This window comes from Pagrus pagrus, assembly GCF_965226575.1.
Source record: "Pagrus pagrus genome assembly, chromosome: 18".
In the NCBI taxonomy this organism is placed as follows: Eukaryota; Metazoa; Chordata; class Actinopteri; order Spariformes; family Sparidae; genus Pagrus; species Pagrus pagrus.
The window spans coordinates 27790986-27813376 of record NC_140202.1 but is presented as its reverse complement, the minus strand read 5'-3'; the positions used below and the strand labels follow the sequence as shown (position 1 = coordinate 27813376).

The 22391-nt window shown below is 44.4% G+C and overlaps 1 protein-coding gene across 3 annotated transcripts in view; it reads right to left on the bottom strand.

Moving 5' to 3' along the window:
* Positions 1–22391, bottom strand: part of akap6 (A kinase (PRKA) anchor protein 6) — a 180751-nt gene that overhangs the window by 6984 nt on the left and 151376 nt on the right. For all 3 annotated transcript variants that reach the window (XM_084382151.1, XM_084382153.1, XM_084382152.1), the window contains exons 18-21: positions 16178–16261; positions 15682–15834; positions 4695–7658; positions 2170–3435 (exon numbers count right to left, since the gene is read on the bottom strand). In XM_084382151.1, coding sequence (XP_084238277.1) covers positions 2170–3435; positions 4695–7658; positions 15682–15834; positions 16178–16261 — 4467 coding nt within the window. The remainder of the gene's footprint in view (positions 1–2169; positions 3436–4694; positions 7659–15681; positions 15835–16177; positions 16262–22391) is intronic.

Here is a 22391-nt window from a genome sequence, read left to right as displayed (position 1 = left end):
TCATGAAGACATTACAGGTTTCTCAGCAGTGATGTGATTCCATAAAGGTCACCAGTGCCGCCAGTCGATTCCCCAGTGAAACCATCTTCATTCCCAACACCGCTTCACTTGAACTATAGTCCTTAATTAACTCACATTTCAATAACAGAAGGAAGAAAAGCTAAGTGGTAATGACTGCAGAGATCCTGCAAAGAACGTCCAAAGAACAGGACAAATTAAATATAAATAACAGTGTAACCTGCTGCAATTATTTAACTTTGTGGTTTTTATTTGGTGTTTATTTCCTGCTTTGTGATTTTCTAGCCATGATAATCAAGAAAATTAGTTTTGAAAGGCCAAACTTAGCTGAATGCTAATGCTGATGTTTAGCAGGTGTAATATTTACATTATTTACCATCTTATTTTAGTTGCATACCTCTGCCCAGGAGGTGTTGTTTTCACAGGATCACACAAAACCTACTGAACTGATTTCCACATGAATCAGGCTTCTTTAGGTGTTGGGCCTTGGCGGAGGTATGCGTTCTACTGCGTGCCATTCTAGTGAGTGGTGCAACACACCGGATCATGACACAGCAAAATGCAACAAAGGCCTATGCTCGCTAAAAACCCGGTCCTGGAAGAAAACGGTGAAGTAACGACTAGTGGGAGGGTCATTTGGCGAGCTGCTGTGGCAAGCTAGCCATGTCAACATAAGCAAGCCCAAAATGCTCGCCAAGCTAGCTGGCCTACTACCAGTGAGCTAACTGACTGTTAGAAAGCTAGCTAGCTTGTTGGCTAACTGTATTTACCATCCAGTCTTTTGTCGGGCTGCAAAACATTCTTTAACTCGAGTCGAGCAGTTTAGTTTAACTACATATAAAATTATAAGTGTTGCAGTGATGATGTCTCAGTTTCCTTAAAGGTCAGCACCATCAAGACGGTTTCCAATTGGTCGTAAATTGGTGTATTAAGCACTCCTGATGAGCTAATCCACTGATTGCAGCAATTCCATTAAAATTAATTGATTTGGGGCAGTTTTTCGCTGATATAAATGTTGTCGTGACTCAGCACTTAGTCATCAAAATCTTGCATTCACTACAGCACTTCACTGTTGTGGGATCTGCTGAACACGGCAGCACTGAGGTGGACTAGCGCGGACTCCTGTTGATATATTCTTCGTTAGAATAGAGCAGTTATTTTGATCAACCACCTGAAAATTAATTTGTGTGATTTTGTTTCACGGCGCAGTTAAAGTTGCATTTATTGCTCTTGCATAAAAGGCCGTGTCGCCCACATTAACATGCGGCGTGTGAAAAACAAACTAGAGGCCACTAGATCAGGAATGAAACAGGCTCTTCAGCTGAGCCGTGTTCCTCTTTAAGAGAGCAAAAGTTGATAAACAGAGGACGTAGCGAGGCTGCAGAGATGGTAAAAAATGCTGAGCTCATTTGCATAAGGAAATAGAAAACTTATAAAGAGCACAAACACGCTAATTCAGCGATGAAATGAATTGAACGATCACTGCGGGACGGGGGAAAGCTCTTAGCTGATGAATCCTAATGAAATCTGACTGATAGTAATTATGCTGATGTTGTTCTGTGGACCTTAACCTTTTAACTAAAAAACTGAGAAGTCTGCAAATCCCCCCTTCCATTAACACCTGAGGGAGGAGAGAGGGACGAGGCAGAGGAGGAGGGAGGAGGAAGGAGGATAGAGGAGGGTGGAGGGATTAAAGGAGTGATAAGAAGAAAGTGGAAAAACATTGGAAAAGTAAAAAAAAAAAAAAAAAAGGAGTTAGATACCTGCAGGAGGAGAGGAAGATAAGAGAAGGAGAGGAAGGAATGAACAGGAGGAAATAGGAAAGATGAGAAGTTGAGGCGAGAAACAAGGTGGAGGAGGAGGAAGGAAAAAGAACGACGAGGATTAGGAAATAAGACGAGGAAAAGACGAGGATGAGTGTGAAGTGGAGAGGAGGAGGACGAGAGGGTAAGGAGGAGGTTACAGATATCAGCACCTCTCACGTCCGTCCGGCCTTAGAAATGGAAATGAGAGAAACGCACACCGGCCTCATTACATTCATACCCACTGAGGGGCTCGGACTAATACCTGGAGTAGAGAGGTGAAGTGCAGTATCAAGGCCCTGTATAATGTCCTCAGATAGCAGATCAGGCTAATATGTGGAACACTAACCTGCTTCTCTGCTGCTGTCTTTGCTTCCTGCTGTGCGCCGCTCCGCCCTCTCCTCCCCTTCTCCTCCTGCTTCACCCGCCGAGTATCCACCTCTCCTCGCCTCTCCCCCTCCTCCCTATCTGCCTCTCTCATCGCCGAGCAGTTAATTTTGGGATTAATACGCGTGGCGGTGGCGGCTGGCTCTTTTGAGGGATTTGTAGCGGAGCTGCAGACACTTATCTTGGTCATTACGGCGCCCATATTGGATTCAAGCGTTTTAGTATCTGCCAAACATTCGGCTGCGGAGGAGTCTATCGGGGCGACACGCGCCCGGGGATTAAGATAAGGAGGCCCCTCATTACGACTCCTCTCCTCCTGCGGCGCGCTGACACTCGCAGCGGCCGCGACTTCTCCTCCAGCGACATCACAGAGGAGGTACGGGTCCTCACCTCGCTTCTCTTCCTCGGCGCCAGAGGACACGGGAGGAGGAGAGGAAGGGTTGTCATCTCCTGGTTTGGAGCCGGGCCCCTGGAGAGAGGCGGAGACGCTGTTCGAGGGCGAGGAGGTGGAGAATGAGCTGTAACAAGGCTCCAGGAGAGGAGGGAAGGAGCTCTGTGTTTCCTCTGTGGCGCTAGATCCTTGGAAATACAGCTGATCCTGCTTTGAGGCCGACAGGTAGCTCAGACTGTCGCCTGGTCCGGGAATAGGCCCCTCTTGAGACAAAGATTGAAGGCTATCACTGAGTTTTGAACCAGGCGAGTAAGCTAGACTGTTCAGTTCATAGCCAGGGTCCAGAGAGGACAAATACTCCATGTTTTCCTTCAGCGTGAACCGTTGTGGTCTCTTGGTGAGCGCCATGCTGTAGCAGAGAGGCGGGCCCAGGTACACCTCCTCTGTACAGGCTGCGAACAGGGTCACCTCGTCCCTGATGTCTGGACTCGGAGGCAGGGACATAGAGGGGCTAGTCTGCTCTTCAGTGCTCCTGTTAGTTTGGCATTCAGGCTTCAAATCAAGAGCGCAGATGTTGCTCTTGGAGTGTTTGGAAGACGAGGGCGAGCTGGAGGGTGATATTTTCTGTCTGGTGCTTGTGAACAGCTCAGGGCTCGGGCTGTGGAGGCCTTGTGTCGGCGTGACGTAGGACGGGATGCTGTAGGGCAGCGGAGTGGTGCTCTTGTCCTCGGAGCACTGACTGACCTCGCCACAGTCGCTGTCATGGGAGGAGAGAGACAGGTAGGAGTAGAAGTCTCCCTTGCGGAGGTGGAGAGGTCGGTGAGAGTGTTCGAGGACCTGAAGGAAGAGGAAGGAGAAAGTTTGTAAAGATTTCGTTGCTGTGATTGTTACAGATTGTAAAGGCCTCCGAGACGGCATAACTCCTGCGTCGTGCTTCAGTTTGATCCATAACATCTTATTTTTTATTTCATGTGATTTATAGTTTTCCATCTTGGATTTGTGGGTTTTACATTTTGGATTATTTACATTTAAACTGTGTATTTAAACTTGCAATACAAAACTTTCTTGCCTTAACTTAACTGAAGTAAATATTGATTGTTCAGTGTAATGGCTGTAGAGAAGGGAAACCATCAGCGCATAAATTGTTTCTCTATAAACTTTGCTTTCACTGCGATATCAAGTGAAAAAGTGAGGGTCGAATTAAGGAGGCGCAACTGACATCCAATCAAAACAGGAAGTGGCATCGGTTTCCCTGGTCACTATCCTGGGTTAACTCTAACTCTTGAGGCAAAGAAGGCAAAGATGTGTGTTTCCTCTCAACACCGACATTATTTCTACTGGATCGGCAAGTAACAAAATCTGCTTACTTATCAGTACAACTTTACTCTCACAGCACTGAGATCAGCGTTTCTAGATCAAACTGGGATTCTTACAGTTGTTTTCTTGCTTTGGACAGCAGCCAGGCCGGCATCAGTAACACCACGAGGGTGAAGGGAAAGTAGAAACGTCGTCTATATTCCCGCTTCAAGTAATATTTATATTCTAAGGAACCAAACATTCCAACAAAAACATCAAGTTTCATCAAGCATATTAAAATCTCTGTATTTATATTTTCCACCTTTACGAGAGGAGGAAAGTTTTCTGCCTGATTTCTTTTTGCTTCTCAGAAATAAAACGACGAGACTGAAAGCTGATTAGCTTTTAGATTACTTCACTCGCTAAAGATACTGAAAAAATTCTTCATTACATCCTAAAAGTTATGATCTGTGATGCGATTTATTGAATTACTCCAACTCAGTGAACAAATTAACTTGGATAACTTTTGCTACTTTTGTATTCATTTGTCCTCAAAATGTACAGAATGTAGGAGGTCAAACAGGACTTCAGATGTTGCATCTCCAATGTTCAATAATTTGATTCATTTATTATCGTCATCCGCAGCCATACTGAACTGTTATTTTAATTTCTGTTTAATTTGGTTTTTGCATTTGCACTGAAACAATTTGCATGTGTTTTATTTGTAATGGAATCCATAATTGGCTGGTTGATGTACCGTACTTCCTCAGTCGGAGTATTTTTTAGGATTCGTTCTGTACCTTGTCCCTGATCTGTGCCAGTGATCCAGGACTCTGGTCTGCGATGGATCCACTGGTATCGCTCTGGTTCGGTTCTTCGGGCTGACTCTCTTTGCTCTTCAGTGCCAGTGAGGTCATGTCGATAATCTCCATCACAAAGTCGTGCACGTTCTCCTTCTTGCCCTCCTCTAAACTGCATGGATGGAGGGAGGAGGGTGAAGGGAGGTGGTTGCAGCAGGAGGAGTGAGAGTTGTGTCTTTTTCGAGGAGGCAAGGACGACTCTTTGTCTCTCACTTCCCTCTTTGTCTCCTCCGTCACAAAAGAGGAGAACTTGAACTTTTCCTGACTGGTGATGGCCTTCCGTCCCCCGGCTGCCGGCCTGTTGTTTTGCAAGGCATCGTGGGATCTGCAGTCGTCAACAGGCGAGAGGGAAGGAGGCGAGGGGAGGGAAGCGCTGTGGCAGGGCAACTCCCCTCTCAGCTGTCCCACTAATGAGGAAGCCCGTTTGGACAGGAAGGGGAGGAGCTCACAGGACGGTGATGAAGAGATCTGGTTCGTTGAGTTTGATTCCATTTTCACGATCAAGTCACTCACATCGTGAACTGACTCTCCTGTTTTGGTGAAGACGTAAGACTCCCTCAGCGACTCTCCTTTCTTCGTGAACACACTCGACTCCTCTCGGAGGAGTTCGTCGTCCTCATCTTTCCCTCTCAAACAGCTCTGGTCCACGTTTCCGTTCTCCACGTCGTCCACAAACTGGCTGATGTAGCTTCTTGTTGCGTTCCTCCGGTTCTCCTCATCTTCTTCCTGTTCTTTATTGTCTCTTTTGTTGTTGCCACCGTTAGTGTTGTTTTCGACTAATTTTGCAGTTGTGCGGTTTAGGAAACAGTGCTGCTCGTTGTTCTGAGAGGAAGAGGTGAAGGTGGAGGTGAGGTTGGTTCCACACTGCAGCTCGTCTCGGAGGCCTACCTCTGTTTTAGAGGAGGAGGAAGACGACGTTCGAGGAGATCGAATCCAAGTCTGCAGCTCCCTCTTCATGTACTCCAGCCCCAGGACGTAAGACCCCTCCATCTCCTCCTCATCCTCGTCCTCATTACCAGATGATGCACCGCTCAACCTCTCCTCCTCTTCATCCTCTCCGTCACGAACACCGAGCTCCTCCTCAGTGAGTGTGAGCGTGGAGGAAGACAGAAGGTCGCTGTCGTCCTCGTCTTCATCTGTGCACGCTGACGTGCAAGAAACGTTCACCACCAGGCTCAAACTCGCTGCATCTGCTTCGTCCATCCCCTGCACTCCTCGGCTATTTCCATGGCAGCGTTTCCTACAAGAGCTTGAGTTGGCATTGGCTGCCATGGAGGGATCCAGGATGTGGTGGCGATGATTTCTAAGCATAGCGAAATCTTCAGACCCCAGAGACGAGTCCTCAGTACTGCTCAGCTCCGTTAGCGATGCTGTGGCTGAGCTCTCATTGATCAGGGATGGCGGGCCCTTTCGTGAACATCCTGGAATCCCAGAAAGGGGGGCGTGTCGACCGCCAAGAGAGGGCGAGGCAGGGAGTCGGCTCTGCTGCGGGGAGCTGCTCCGAAGGGTCATGTCGGAAACACTGCGGGTCATCTTTCCTGCCAGAGGACTCTGGATGTTCTCCAGACGTTTCAGGAGATCGAGAGTTCTGCGGCTCAGCTCCCCAGAGGACGGTTCTCCTTGTGGACTTTCATTGCGCTTCTGTTTTCCTGGCTCACCTCCATCCATCTCTCTGCTCTGCCCCAGGTCCAGCTCCCCCAGGCTGGCCAGGCTGCCTCCGGTATCAGAGCTACGACACGGGACCAGGCAGCTCTCCAGAGAGGCGCTGCGATGCAGCAGATCTTTGGAGGGAAATAACTCCACACCCAAAGCCAGAAGGGACTCCAGAGAGGAGCCCTGAGATAAAACTGGACTTGACGCCCGGCGTCTGAGAGTAGGAGGAGTCTCCAAACCGCTAAACTTGTCAGCTTTGAACTCGGTGACGTCACTGCTGGACATGAACGCCTTGGACGAGTCTACACCGAGTCCTCCTACCTCGAAGTCAGAGTCGGAGTCAGCGGGTGTCAGGATTCCACGGCCATTGATTAGGATCTCAACTGCTTCACCTCCTCCCCTCCTGTGCCTCCTCTTTTTCTCCTCCTCTCTGTTCCTTCTCATCTCATCCCTCCTCCATCCTTTCTCCTTCATATACTCTTCTTTCTTGGTTCTTCTTTGGTTGCACTTGGTGACATTGTCTTTGCACAAACGACTTCCATCAACACCTTCATCTTTCCTCTGCTCATTTTTCTCCTCCTCTTCTTCTCTTCGATCCTCTTCCTCTCCCGGGGTTTCAGAGTTTATTGTCTCCATGTCTCCTGTATCACTAACGATGCCGCTCTCGCTCTCTGACCTTCGACTGCTTCCTGACTGTCCACTTCTTCTGCCACCTTCCTTCTCGCTCTCATCCCGATATCCAATGATTCTGTCTCCTCCCAGAAGGTCCGGAAGGGATTCGATGGAGGAGAACGAGGAGTCCTTACTCAGGCTCTTCAGCAGGAGGTGCTGTTTCCGTTTTCCTGATTTGGTTTTGTGCAGCGAGGAGGAAGTGTGCGGAAACTGAGGCTGTCGGTATAACTCGACGGTGTGGAGGCTGTACACCTGGTAGATGTTATTGTTGTTGGGGGGAGGAGGTTGGGACCTCACATTGGACTGAACCTCTGATGTGGATCCACCTCTCATACCAGACAAGTTACTGGCGGTTTGATTCCCGTTGGACAGAACGCCGTCCGAAGGCAAGTTGGGCTCTATGGGGAGGTTGTGCGTGAGGTCTGGTTCCGGCTCTTCTTGTGGCTCTGGTTCTGTGATTGTCATGTCTGTTTCATCCCATTCCCACGAGTCATCTGGCGGTGGCGCCACTGGACCAGGTGGGACTGGGCTGATCTGATGGAGGTCTACTAGACCAGGTTCCAGAAAGTTCCCAGGAACCTGCAGACAAAAGGAAACAAGAAAGAAAGTTTGAAATAGTTTAGAAAGAAGACGAATCCCCTGCAGTGTTTTCTTTCTTTTGTACGTATTTTACATGAATGAAGATGATTCATTTGATAGAACATTTATATATGTATAAGACGTATGTTTGGTGTTATGTGGCTTTGTATTTCTGTGGTGCCTCGTGTATTTTGGTGATTATCAAGGTGTTTTTGAATGTTTGGGATGTTTATTATTCAGGGCACCACATGAACCACACTTTCCATCACAGAGCTGGTCAGCCTACTGGTGTACACAACCTTAATAAGGGATTTTCCATGTCTGGAACAGTTTGAACAGACGAAGATCAAAGTGGGACTGAAACAGTGTCTTTATTAAACTCCTGTGGCATGGAGTGAGTGTGTAGGCATTGCCTTGTTTTGCCTTGGTGTGTATTTGGTTGTGGGGGTTTAGGGCTCCTTCCCCAACAACATTTAAATTTTATAAAATAGAAAAAATATGGAATTTCACATGATTGTAGGACCTCTGGACCAGGTCCATTGGGATGAACTACAACCATTAGATCTGGGAAATGTCGTTTAATTAGTTTCGATGCCCAAACGACGTGGGAACGCATTTAAACTTATAATGTTGGGGGAAAACCCTGTTATGGTGTCAGACTTGGCAACCTTACTGTGACAACACGACTACAGGAAGCTGCACGCTGTCGCTGCATCAGGCTGCTGTGAGCAGGCATATTTTTGAAGTTTGGACAGCGCCAGGCAAGCTGTTTTTCCAGTTTCCAGTATTTATGCTAATCTACGCTAATTGCCTCCAAGCTCCAGCTCTGCACTTAACATACAGACATGAGGCTGATCTTCTCATCCCACTCTCACAACGAAATGTTGATCTCGTGTCGAAGTAGTTTCTAACTGTTTTAAGAGGATGAAGAATTTCCTCAAGGAGTCCATTACATTTCAAAATATATATATATATATATTTTCCTCAGACTGATGTTCTGATTTCGATTCTGTTAATTAGTGTTGATCAAGTCCAAAGTCCTCAGGTACGACACCGGATCCATGCAGAGACCGCAACTTTATTCTTTGAAATTAAACTATGTATGTGGACGTTCACCACTTAATACACTGATGAAAACTGCATCTCAACAAGTCAATTAAGATATTATTGAGTCCTAAATCAATAAGTTTAAAAACATTCCTTGAAGCAAGTGTCATTTTCCTGATACTGGTAGAAAAATCTGTCTACTTACATCTCATTTCATATTACATTTCATGTCATTTAAAGGAAATATCTGTAACAGGGCTTAATGACTTCATTTCCTCTTTTGCAGAACGCCTAACGTGAGGCCAAATTGCCTGTTCAGACAGAAGCTGAAAATAGTATTTGCTCTCTATTATCATTTAAAGTGCATGAAATGTTTTATTTCGTGCTATCAAACACGGGCGCGAGTACAGATTATGGTTTTTTTCAGATGCTGTGTATCTTGTTTTGGCACCGAACTCTTTAAAAAAGACATGTTAGAAGAATCGCGCGCTCTCCTTCTCCGCGAGCGCCGTCTCGACTCAGGCCTCCGTTTTTGAAAAGAGACACACTGACACCCGACTCTGACAAAACACGTTCTGTGATCATTTAAAAAAGAGTAAAATCAGCCCACCCCAAAGCAATTGCTCATAAATCTCAACACAAATTATTCCGCTCTGGAACAAAGCGATGAATTATTCAAAAACGACTTCTGAGAGAAAGAGCACGAAGCTGAAAACCCCAAAGTAAATACGTAATCAAAAGCCTTCAGAAAGCTCGGCTGTCTAAAAATATGCTTAGACACAGGAATTCTTCCCTTCCACAGACATAATTATACAAATTGCTCCGCGTCTCGTTAACAAGAGAGGGGGGTAATTCGTATTAGCCATTCATAGCCTATTAATCTAATAAACTAGTTGGCTCTGTGTGTGTGTGTTTGAGAGAGTGTGTGTGTGGGTCTGTGTAATGAATTTCTATTAGATTTGTGTTTATTCCCCTTGTGCTGATAAGGGAGATGGGGGTAATGACTGAACTGGGTTTTGCCACTGCAGACGCATTCAAAAACACATTCAGCGCTGAGGGGAGAGGCTATCAATCAGCCCTAATCCAATCAAATCGAGTATTTGATGACCCACGAAAACCTTGTATATAATTTATATCTGTAATTTATCTCATTTCTGTAATTTTGTAACAGTTCACAGCTGAATTGCGGCTGTTTTTATGACCCTGGACACAGGAGGGAGGTGACTTCTGGCGGCCACAGTGGTTTCAAAAAACACATTTTTTAAAAGCAGGAAATAACTCTAAGTGTTGCTGGTTACCTGCCAAAGAGGCAGAACTGGCACACTGGCAGAGCAGACACATTTAACCAGTCAAACAGTGGTGATAATTTCCCACCCAGACTCCAGAAACATGCCAGAGTGTTTCTCTGTAAACCGCTGGTCCAGATGTTCCTGAAGCGGACTTTGGAGACGCAGTTTGTGCAGGATTTAGTGGCTCTGAATCACACGAAACCCACCGAATATTGTCGATAAAAACAAGTAGTCTCATCTGATTTTTTACATCTGATGTCCAGACGCTAGTAATGCAGCTGATTCAGAGATGATTGTACACAAGGTCAGAGGATGAATCACTGTGTGAGCCTTCAGAGGAAACAGGGAAACACACAGAAACTGGAGGAAACTAACAGACGGGAGTTTGTGGTGAGTTGTTCTGGAGTCCGTCCAGCTGTGAACTGTTACACAAACACACACACGGACAGTCGATGTGTGTTTTGAGCTACTTAAAAGCTAAAATCTGACAGAAAACTGGCCATTTGTGAAAAGACTCACATTCAAGTCCAGTGAGGAGATGTTGCAAACATCCAGTCTAAAAGCACGTGACAGTGAAGAAACTCGAAACAAACTGAGGTGAAAGGCATCAGGGCGACATGAAAACATTCAAAATGAAGCAAAGAAATGTCTTTTTCCTCTACTTGCACAATGTAGTGTGAACTAAACCAACTATTGCTGTAACATTTCTTTCAACTCCAACTTTATAATCACCTTAAAGTGGTTTTTAATCCTTAAAAAGTGCAATATGCTGTCGGCGCAACGGATAGAAGTTATGTCGGAAAGACGTAGAATAGGAAGCGTTGTTTTATACGGATGGTTTATTTATTCTAAGAGCCTGAGGCCTTCAGTCGAGGAGAGATCATGCAGTCATTAAAATCAAAAAGGGTTCATCCTCTGGGAAGCTCGAGTGGATTCAGCGATCTCGTGTCATCTGAGCTGATTTTCATGTGAAACATCTGAAATAAACTGTGATCACACTCATGAACATGATGATGGTGTGGTGTTTGCAGCCGCTCCTCCTCCTCACTCTGTTTACTGCCTAATCGCAGCTGGTGACAGTGTTGGTGTGTGTTTGTGTCGGTGTGTGTTTGTGTTTGTGTGCATGCGAGGGACCTGTGCAGGGTTTTTTTTGGGGGGGTTGAAAACTGGAAACTTTTTCCCATTAGCTCTGGTTTGACTGCTCCCATTTGTTAGCATAGCATCTGCTGGAAGGCCCAAGGAGAGCGGAGCTATCTAGCAGCGTCTGGGTGATTATTCATGTGCCTGCGCTCCTCCAGGAGCTGCTGCTGCTGCTCCAGTCTCTGCTGGCTCTCTGCTGTACCGGTTGTCAAAGTGCTGAGGGAGCCCGGCGTCACCGGTCTGATTCAAAATGAATAGAACCGCACAGATAAATCACCTCTCCATGCAGAGTGGAGGAGCCGACAGGCTGCTTTGAATGTAATTGCAAACGGTGAATGAAAACCTCCATATGTTGCTCATAACGCCGCTCTAAAATACATTTCATAATCGCGAAGAAAGTGTTCTAAAATATAATTTCCATATATTACATCGGACTAGCAGGTATACTTAGTGAAACCTCATCCTCACAACACCCCGAAGCTTTAATTTAGACTCATTTACATCCAATAAAAGATAAAACAGGATCCGTCACCTGCCGGCTGAACAACACGACGTAAAGACGAACTCACCGAGCAGAGAGAGAAGAAAATCTGCCTCACAGTGCAACGACACACACGAGATATTCACACACAGGTTTGATCTCATCGGTCGGATCCGTCTGTCCGTCCAACAAACACATTTCTTTATACGACCTTGTTAAATTAATCTTGACTCTTATGATCCTCAGCAGATGAATCTTAGGAAGGAAGGAAGGAACGCTTCGATTGACATCACGCTCACGTCTCTGCGTTAAACATCAGCCGACAGTCAGAAGAAGGTTAGCTTTTATGCTAACTACTTCCCCTGTTTCCTGTCTTTAAGCTAAGCTAACTGAGAATAATATTGATCTTCTCTTCTTACTTTCTGCAAAAAAGCGATTTATAATATTTCTTCTTTCTCTTCCTTTAGTAGTTTTAACCTCTCTTCTTCTTTTTTGCAGTGAATGAGGAGCATTTCAGTTTATGTAATGATTACAAAATAATCTCTCGATTATTATTTTTCATCCCAACAATAATAATCTCAAGACAGAAGAAATAACAAGAAGTCCTGCAAGTGTCCATCATGTAAACACCTGAGTCGACCTGATGCTTCGGTTCTATTACAGACTGTAATCAGATTACTGTGAGCCTGTAAACCCAGCTTCACACACACACACACACACACACACACACACACTCACACACACACACACACACACACACACACACACACACACACGCACACAGACCAGGAGAGGACAATCGTTTTATCACTGAGCAGAAGTGTTCATTTATAAGCTAAACCACCCAGATATATGCCTCTCCGGCTCTCTCCCTCACCCCTCTCTCTCTCTCTACACTTCATCCCCCCTCACCCCTCTCTCTCTCCCTCACCCCTCTCTCTCTCCCTCACCCCTCTCTCTCTCCCACTTTCTCTCGCTCGCTCTCTCTTTATTCCTCTCCCATCCCCAGGAGAAGTGAAATTACTCTCCAGCCAGGCAGCGAGGTCAAAGTGTCTGGCCTCTGTTATTTGTCTTCTCCTCCACAATATGTGTGTTCGTGTGTGTGTGTGTGTATTGTGTGTGTGTGTGTGTATTGTGTGTGTGTGTGTGTGTGTGTGTGTGTGTATTGTGTGTGTGTGTGAGAGAGAGAGCGAATCCCGACCCGAGCAGCACATGTTCAGCAGAATTAAGCTGATTCTTGCTAATTTCCAGCATTCATCACCGAGCCAACAGATTGTGAGCGACTCATCCACTTCAGAGGCCTTTTGATGCTTTTTGATTAAATTTTATTCAGTTCAATGCAACTTTATTTATCCCTGTAAAGGTAAGTGCACGAGTGCGGCAGCTCAAAAAAACACACACAGAGACGTTAAACTACACAACAACAACACAATCAATCTTTGCCTCTGATTCTCAGCCTGGAAAAAAACAACAACTTTTTAACTCGCCTGCAAAGATACAACAAAATCTGATCTACGTCTTCTTTGAAACGTTCGGATCCAACCATCTGTTTTATCTGCATTTTCAATTTACTGTGTCCATAAAAAACATTGATGTCCTTCAGTCCTTACAGCTCTGTCACTACTCTGTAAAACATATATCCAACAGCTAAAACATGTCCTGATTTTAAAGATCTTCGATTGCAAAACATTTCAAGAAGCGTTTATGACCTCGGCCATAACGATCACACGGTCGACATGCATCAACCTCGACCTCTGTTGTATGTTTCCTTGAGTTGTGTATGTTTCATAAAATATTCAAACCGTCAGTTTACTCGAGGTTACGACTGCATTTCATACGGTTCCCTGTTACAACTTTAGATTATACGTCAGAGAAAGTGAGGAACGAAGAAGGAATAGAAAGAAATGCTGGTTGTTTAACAGTAAAGACAACAACTCCCATGATCCCACACGACTTTACAACATGGAAATATGTTTTTTTGTTTACTTAGTTCTGATTTAGTGAAAGACATGACATACTAAGTGATTGAAGAGAAGTGATCCAGCTTTATTTTGCCTTTTTTTAGAACGTATTGTTCGTCTGAACTCAAACCAAACACTGAGGTTGTGAGATGTCGTCTCGTTTTGAGCTTTGCATTTAAAAAACGTTCCTCTTTTACATCGTATTAACCTCTGTTACCTCCTCTCCTCCCTCCCTCCCTCCCTCCCTCCCTCCTTCCTCCTCCCTTCTGAGCTCTTAACACATCGCTATCCGTCAATTAATTGCCGGCAATCAATAAACTCTCCCTGTGTGTGTCTGTGTGTGTCTGTGCACTCTACATGTGCATATATGTATTTACATAAATGTTACTGTGTGTGTGTGTCTGCAAAAGCCTTCACCTCGTATTCAAATGCAGCTCTCCGTCAGAACGTCTCTACAGAACCATATTCATCACTATTAGAAATCCATAACAGCTCCATTCTGCTGCAGCTCTCTGCCTTCACGTTACATCAGCTGAATAAAGCACTCAGCTCTCTCTCTGCTCTCTTTACTCTCTCTGAACCTCGTCCGGCCCGACCCGCTCGGCTCAGGACGGCTCCCTCGTGAGCGATATTTCTCAGAACACCCGCCGTGTTCAGTACTTCAGACGAGCTGCACGTGTGCTGAGCTGTCATCCTGTGATCAGCCAGCGAATCGTACCTGAGACGTGGAACCGGAGTCGGTTCGCCGGCTGAAGATTTTCTAATAAGACAAACCATTTGGCGGCGCGCCGTCATGGCGGCAGACACGCGTGGTGTTGTGATATGCAAACTGTCAAAGTGTTAAAATCTCATTTGCCAGGTTTCTTTTGTTTGTGGAGGAGGTGGCAGAGACAGCATTGTTTCTGTGACACTGATCACACTCGAGAACTAACAGATTAGATTTTATCAACTGGCTGCTTGTCGACCGTTTGACTGATTCAGAGTGGAGTCGACGTTTGTAGCTTTACAGCATCTGTAGGCTGTAAAAAGCCGAAATAGGCACCGATAGTTCTGATCTGATAGAAGCAGAGTATCAGGATGGTGACGGCAGATTGTTCCATCGATCCATCGATCCGGAGATATCTGGATCTGCACAGATCGAGATATCAAACCGACAACCAGCCGGATATTCACGGTCCCACCCAAGACCCCAGGAAGCAATGTGACATGAAAGAAGTGACTGCAAAATGGTTGATAAAGTGTTTTGATCAGAATTTGATCCATTCAGTCCAAAGACATTTGGAGAATTTAGAAAATGATGACGACTGAATGACTGAAGTATTTCTCGAAGTTTAACTGGGAATCAAAGCTAATTACTTTCAGGAAATCAGCTACGAGTTAGAAGCCAAGTGCTCAGTATTAATGTTAAACTCTCTGGTTGGGGGCAAAGAACAAGAATTCAAAGTTTTGTCGTGATTTAATTTATTAATACGTAAACATGGATGTCATCGGCGTAGAAATAATAAGTGACACTGCACACGTATTAATGATAAACCTTGCAGCGAGCATGTTCGTCAGGCCAGAGAACTGAACCCTGAGGAACTCCAGCGGCAGAAGAGCTCAGCTGATTACTGTCAGCAATCGTCACGAAGTTGAAAGTAGTTAAACTTTTAAGAAGATGCAACGACGATCGATGCAGAAGGCAACGATTGAGTGACAACAACTACCACCTACTTTTCCTCTGCGGTTGCTCACTACTCCCACTGCCTCTGTGCTGCTCTGAGCCTCTTGAGTGCATCGTGCAGTTCACTGTATAAACAGGACCTCAAACAAAAATGCTGCTTTAATAAAAATGTATTTTGCTGCCTTTGCTGCCCGGTTTTATCAGGGGAACAAATAAAAAAAAGTGCAGGACCAGTTTATGCTCGTATCAACACGTCTCAGGTTTGAGAAGATTGTTCCGTAACGAAATCATCGCAGCTTCAATCACAGCACCATCTGTCTTTCACGCTGCATCTTAGCATCAAATCAAGCTCTGACATGCTCACTGAGTGTAACAGTGCGTCAGCTGACTGCCTGCAGTGTAGGATGAAGGATGGAAAGTGTAAATGTCAGAGCGCTCTAACCTGCTGCTCTCCCAGCTCTCTCTTCAGTCTGTTCTGCCACTGCAGCGCCTGCATCACGATCGCCTCCCACCTCCTCTCCAGGTTGATTGACAGCAGCTGCAGGGCCTCCCAGTGCTGCTCCGCCTCTGGGCCCACCTCCGCCATGGGGCCCGTCTGTCCCAGAGGTGGGGATTGGAGAAACAGTTTTGTCAGAATTATAAAGGCTATTATGATGCAAATCATATGATTAAATTCACGATTTAAAGACTGTACAATGGTATAATTCCTCTCTCAAGGTTAAGCTGATTTATGAGGGTTTTCTCGCTGATTCTCCAGGGTTTCATGAGAGGAAAGAAACCAAAACAAACTCAGAGATCAAGCTAATTTCAATGGCATTTGTTACAGAAAATGGAGTACAAACCAAAAACAATCAAAAATACATAAAACAAACTGAAGCGATTGGTCGAGTTCTTTGATTTTGTCGGGTCGATTGTGATGTGATCGAATTTAAACCCACCTGGCTCTGCTGTAGCAGCTTCTGGCAGAGTTTCAGAACAGAGGAAACTCCTCTGCGACGAGCTCGCACCTCCGAGCACAGAGACTGGTGGGTGACATGAAAGAGAAAAACCAGAAGAAAGACGGCAAAACTCAGTAAATATTCCAATTTTTATAACACAAACATTCACGTGATCCTGCTGATTTTAAGTCCATGAAACACCTTCTGTTTGCTGTGCTCTGATAGCACAAACAGATCTGTATCACATGATTGTATTAAACAGAAATAGCTGAACTTGATGGTTAGCACAAGTTGTGATAGCCTCTGTGAAAAGCCTCCAAAAACTCCACAGAAACTTCAACTGCAACAATGGAAATCAATCAGAAAATGTGCCGGAGAGGTAAAAAACAGCCTCAGGTGGGCTTGATCTTGGCACCAAGGCTGCCTTAGTCCATTTTAAAAAAGAGGAAAGAAACATGAACAGATTGAGTACAGTTTTATTTACTATATTTCTGTTACCATCACACTCACTCAGCTGATATCTGAACACAGTGACATCAATAAAAAGATCTTGATGAGCAGTCGGACCAACAGACTGGCTGGAAAGAAACCTCGTTGTTTGCAGACCAACCTCCTGCTTCAGTTTTGTCCTTATCGTAATTGTATATTTATTAAAGCGCTACATTTCAGGATTGGAAATTCAGGTTTAGTTTGGTTTAAGTGTTCTCACAGTCGAACCAACCAATGTCAAGAAATATTATAAAATAGGAAACGAAAAAGGTAGAAAATGAACGTAAAAGGTAGAATTTACCCGTGTTTATTTAACTGCTCTCTGCACTGTGCTGGGTTTAATTATCATCACTGTTTTTGATGTTTGTAATCTTTTCTGTGCAACATTCCAGGTGCACTGTCAGTTTCACCTCTAAATAAAGTGATTATATCATCTGCGTAAGCGTTGACTTGTTTCCAGCCTGTCTGACCATCTGACTGCTCTTGTTTTCTGACCTGTCCGTCTGTCGCTGTGTTCACAGATCTCAGCAGTTGATTTAGTGAATACAATCTTATTATTATTGACCTTAGTTGTAATAAAACATAGTTTAGTAAACACAAAAAGAAACAAACAAGAGCTAAATTTGCTCTCATTTAGTTTTTTTTAGTCTTCCACGGTTCAGCGCTGTTAAATTCGGGTCATTCATAACAATTCATTAGCATAAAGTCAAATTCAGCACACAGATCCTTGATCAGCAGTAACAGTGCATAAAATAAATGACAACAGCCAATATTCCCCCTCTGCTTCCCTCTCTGCTGCTGTCTAATAAATGCAAAAACGAGGAAAAAAGAGAAACACAAGGATTGGCAGTGCCTATTATAAATCACTATATGCTGATGAGTTTCCACACGCAAAGGTCAGTGAGTGTGTGTGTGTTTGCATGTTTGAATGTTTACTCATGCAGGCGTGTGCACAAGTGGGTGTGTGTGCAAACATATGCATGTATTTCTGAGTGTGTGTGTGTGTGTGTGTGTGTGTGTGTGACAGAGAATAGAGGGGACAGCCTTACTCCTCTGCGGCAGCGACCAAACACGTCCAAGCCCCAAACTATTTATGCTAATCCTGCCCGCTCGCTGAAAAGCACTTCCTTTACATTTTCTTTACATTTTTCCAATAAATATTAAACACTATTACAATGAAATGGGATTCTCTTACTCTCTCTCTCTTTCTTTGCATGCACACACACACTCTCTGCATCTTCCTCGCACACCCCTCAACTCTTCTTCTCCTGTCTTTCATCTCCTCTTTCTCGCTCTCTTCAGTTTAGCATATTTGTGGCTCGCCTGGTTGTCTAAACAGGAGATGGGGATGCAGAATACAGCAGACAGGATCAAGAGGACAAGCCTGGTGTGTGTCTGTGTGTGTGTTTGTGAGGTTGCAGATAAATTTATTCCGAGCAGGAGGTGTGTATTACGTTGAAGGTGGAGGCTCTAAACAACAACAAAACGACTGAGTGATACTCGCTCTGCGCCAAATAACTGCAGCAGACAGCGTGGAGGGAGCACGGGAAGATGAATTAAACTAGATTGAGGCTGGAACAATAATTCAGCATGTTAGAGTCAGAGGACGACGGTCATAACTCTAAAATCTGCTCGACAAAGTCTGCTTCAACAACACAAAGTCCAACACACCGACGGAGAAATATCTGCACGATAAATAAGAGCTGCCGGCTTGATCAAGTTCCTCACATCAGCCTTCGAGTGCTGAAGACAAGTCTGATGTCGGATTGATTTCATCCACTTGGTAATTGCACAACTTTGACATCACAGTCAGCAAACATGACAATAAATGATAGCAGCTTAACAGGCTGTCAGACGGAACTGATTCACTTCAATATCTAATCAATACAGCTGTCTACACAGGCAGCGTAATGGCTCACACAACACCCACACCTCTCATGTGTAACTGCGACCCAAAGGCGGCATTAAAGAAAGATCATCACCGTATGCAAGATCCAAGAAAAAGGATTGGATCACAAAATCTGTACAGGTTGTTTAATCATTAACATCGACATAGTTTCATCAACTATTGCGTTTACCACAGTTTGTGTGTCAACCACAGCTACAGCTAGCTTAGCCTCCACTTAAAAAAAAACTTTTCAATCTCTTTCTCCTGAACATTATTGCACATTTTGAGGAATAGTGCAACAAGACAAAGGAGTCTTTTATTTAAGTCTTAAACATTAAGACATTTATTTTTACAAGTACAATTTCTTTGCTCTTCTGTCAAACACTGTAGCGACTAACCAGAAGTTTAGAGTCAATCACATGAAGATCCCTTTACTCCTCACCTTCCTCTGAAACAGCTTGTTGCATGTAAGCTTAAAAAAATGACCCCACTTCACACTTGAGTTATGACCTCAGTAAACAGTTTACTAATGAGTTTATAGTCTCAATCTGTAGTTTCAAATCTTCCTCAACACAGCGTGACGTTCATTTTGTAAATTGTGGTCCCATGTAGAGTAAAATAGACGATAAAGAGTTCTCAGTCAGATCCAATCAGGATGTCCTCCCCAGCTCCACCCGAAAACGAAGATGTAAACAGTTGTAAAGCCAAACTGAAGCTTCAAAACGGTAGTCGACAACCCAATGGCTGACGTCACGGTCACGAGATTTGTTAGGCGTCAAGGAAACGCTGAACATGAGCATAATTTTGTTTGTTTACAAGAAAATTCCAAAGGAAAATGACTATTTGATCATTTCAGTATTAAAGTTTTCATTTACCACCACAGAAAACACGTGTTTTCCCTGTTTGTCTTTATAAAAAAACAGGTTTTAAGGAGATTACATATTTATTTTAACCATCATTATCAGTATTATGACTTCAGTTTGGTCAGCTTTAGACAGAAAAGTCTTTTCTCTTAGAGTTTATTTCAGCCAGAGAAGAGAAACAGAGAATCCTAAGTCTCTATTGTTTCTGCACTGCCGGTTTTTATGCACTGATCCCTCCCTCTCTCCCTCTCTCCCTCTCTCCCTCTCTCTGGCGGGTCGAGCCTGGCTGGGCCCATATTGACTCAGAGGGCTCTACAGACACAGTCAGACAAATATTTGCTAAAAAGCTTTTCTTCCAAAATACATGGAAAGCCATGGAGTAGCTGCAGAGAAAGAGAAAGAGACGGGAGGATGTAGAAGGGAGGGAAGAGATGGACAGAAGAGCAGTGTGAGATAGGTCGACGGAGGAGGAGGAGGAGGAGAGGTAGTGTGATGAGCGAGACAGAAGAGAGATAGAAGATTAGAGTGAGTTACAAAGAAACTGTGAGATAAAGGGGGAGTAGAGAAGATAAAGCCAGAGACCAACAGAAAGAAGAAAAAGACAACAAGAGAGACAGGAAATTAAAAACAACAAAAGGGGAAACTGCTGATTTGTTAACATGTGAAACTGGGAAATCAGTCCGAAAACTCTTTATTCTGCTGATCGACAAAACTGTTTTATGCTGCGTTGATCAGCTGATTGCGTTTCTTCACATCCTGGAACCATTCTTCTCTTTTTAAATCGTTAAATGATGATTGTGAGATGATTTAAACTGAGGAAAGAAAGTGTCCAGTGTGGCGACCTCAGGATTGTAATCTCTACCTTTTTGCAGACGATGTGATGTTGTTCTGTCTCTGAATGAGAGTCAACACCTCAACGTTTGACGCCATAATAATCAGAAATGAACATCTCACTCCCGGTTATTTTGATTCACTTGCAGCAGACCAAGGGAAATTATACACTTCCATCCAGAAAGTGATCTTTAATAGAAACTCTTCTCCTTAATGTTGAGGTTGTTCATCATCTGATCAGGTTTCTCCTGTGACCGACCAAGAAAGCGCTAAAGGGATTACATATCCTATCCGTCGATGCTCCAGGATCCTCTGGAGGTGCTGCAAGAATGTGGCGTTCTCATCCTGATGGTCATGACCAGCCGAAAAAAATGGATGGACGGATGGATGAATTATTTTTAGCTGGAGTTCTTTGAAATGTCATTCCAGCTCTATAAAAGGGGCTTAACAAGAAAACTTCAAGAACCATCGTTTCTCTCAGTGTGTGATGTGAACGTTCCCGTCTCTCCCTACATGTACAAATTCAAGGTCGACCAACAGGAGAGACACAAAAAGAACGAGTGACATCTTTATCTCTTCGTTTGTTTTCCCTCCCTCTTCATGTGTTTCCCCGTCTGTCACTCAACATCCTCTTTAAGGAAGGGTGACCGACTCGGGATAAACAAAAAGAAGAGGATCTGCTCTCCTCTTTCTCTTAATTCCCTCCTTCACTCCGGCTTTCTTTCACTCTCGAGCTCGATCTCTCTCTCCTTCTCCCTCTCTCTCACTCCATCCCCCCTCTATCTCTCTCATTCTTAAATCTCCCTCTCCTAAAAACAAAATCCTCTTAACTCTCCTCCACCTCCTCATCTCCACAATCTAATTACCGAGACCTGCCGTGAAGAGAGGGATGGAGAGAGAGAGGAGGGAGGGAGGGAAGGAGGAGAGGATGGAAGATAGAGGAGAGTAGAGGTTGTTAGCTTGGATGCTACGTAGTAAAGCACAAAGTGAAACAGGAAGAGAGACAGGACGAGGACCGGGCAGCGTTTAAACTTTTGAAATCCAAACGATACAAATATTTTAAGAAATCACAGTAAACTTCATCTGATACAAGTGAAAAGGGAGAAGAGAGACAAATGCAGCGAAACGGAGAATGACCATGATCATGAAAGAAAGACGTTAGTCAGACAGATACATACGAGGAAACAATGAGACAGAAAAAGAAAAAGCAACCGAGAGGAAGGACGAGGACGACAGAAGACAAGGACAAACTATAAAGTGAGGAGAGACAGAAATGGAGAGAGACGAGGAGAGAGAGAGGGAGAAATTTGGCTGCTTGCGCGGTGACCCAGTGGATATTTCAATCAATTACCATTAATTAGAAATCTCTGATTAATTCTATTTGTTGATTAAGTCAATTAAAACCACAAGCACTCGTTATCGCACAACGAGCCTAATGAATTCCTGTCGACAATTTGTTCCCACACACATATTCCCTCCGCTGCTGCTAATACCGCCTACAGCTAACCAAACTTTGTCGTTTGCATACATCTCTCCCTCTTTCCCCTCGTCTGACATTTCCTCTCTGCCTTCCTGCAGTCTTTCACTCCCTTTCTCTTCCTCCTCTCTGCTCTCGTTCCTTCATTATTTCCCGCTTACTTCCTAATTTCTTTGTTCGACTTCTGTCCAGCTGAATTTGTGAAAACTGCAAAAAAAAAAAAAAAAAAAAGTTACAGTAGCACCAAACTCTGCCGCCGAGGTTTTGCTCAAGAGCACCTTGAAACTTGTCAACGAGCAGGATGAGCGTTCAGAAATCGCTTCCTTCAGGGTTTTGGAGGCATAAATCTTTCACTCACAACCTTGTCCTCTCACCTCAAGGCTACGGATTTCCCCAAACTGGGGTCCAGATGATCTCGAGGGGTCCGTCGCAGAGACTGGAGGTAAACATGGTTGTACACCAGATTTTAAAACTTGTTTTAGAGTCGAACTGTGAGACAGTGTAACAGCAGAAAAGGCCACGAAATGAAGTCAAATGATAAAACATGACATATTTCCTGTTGACAGTATATTTGTGATCAGCTGCTGCAGTTTGCTGCGTTACATTTTCAACTTGTAATCTTTTAACCTGTTGTGACCTGTGTTGATGTCTTGTGTACTGTAGATC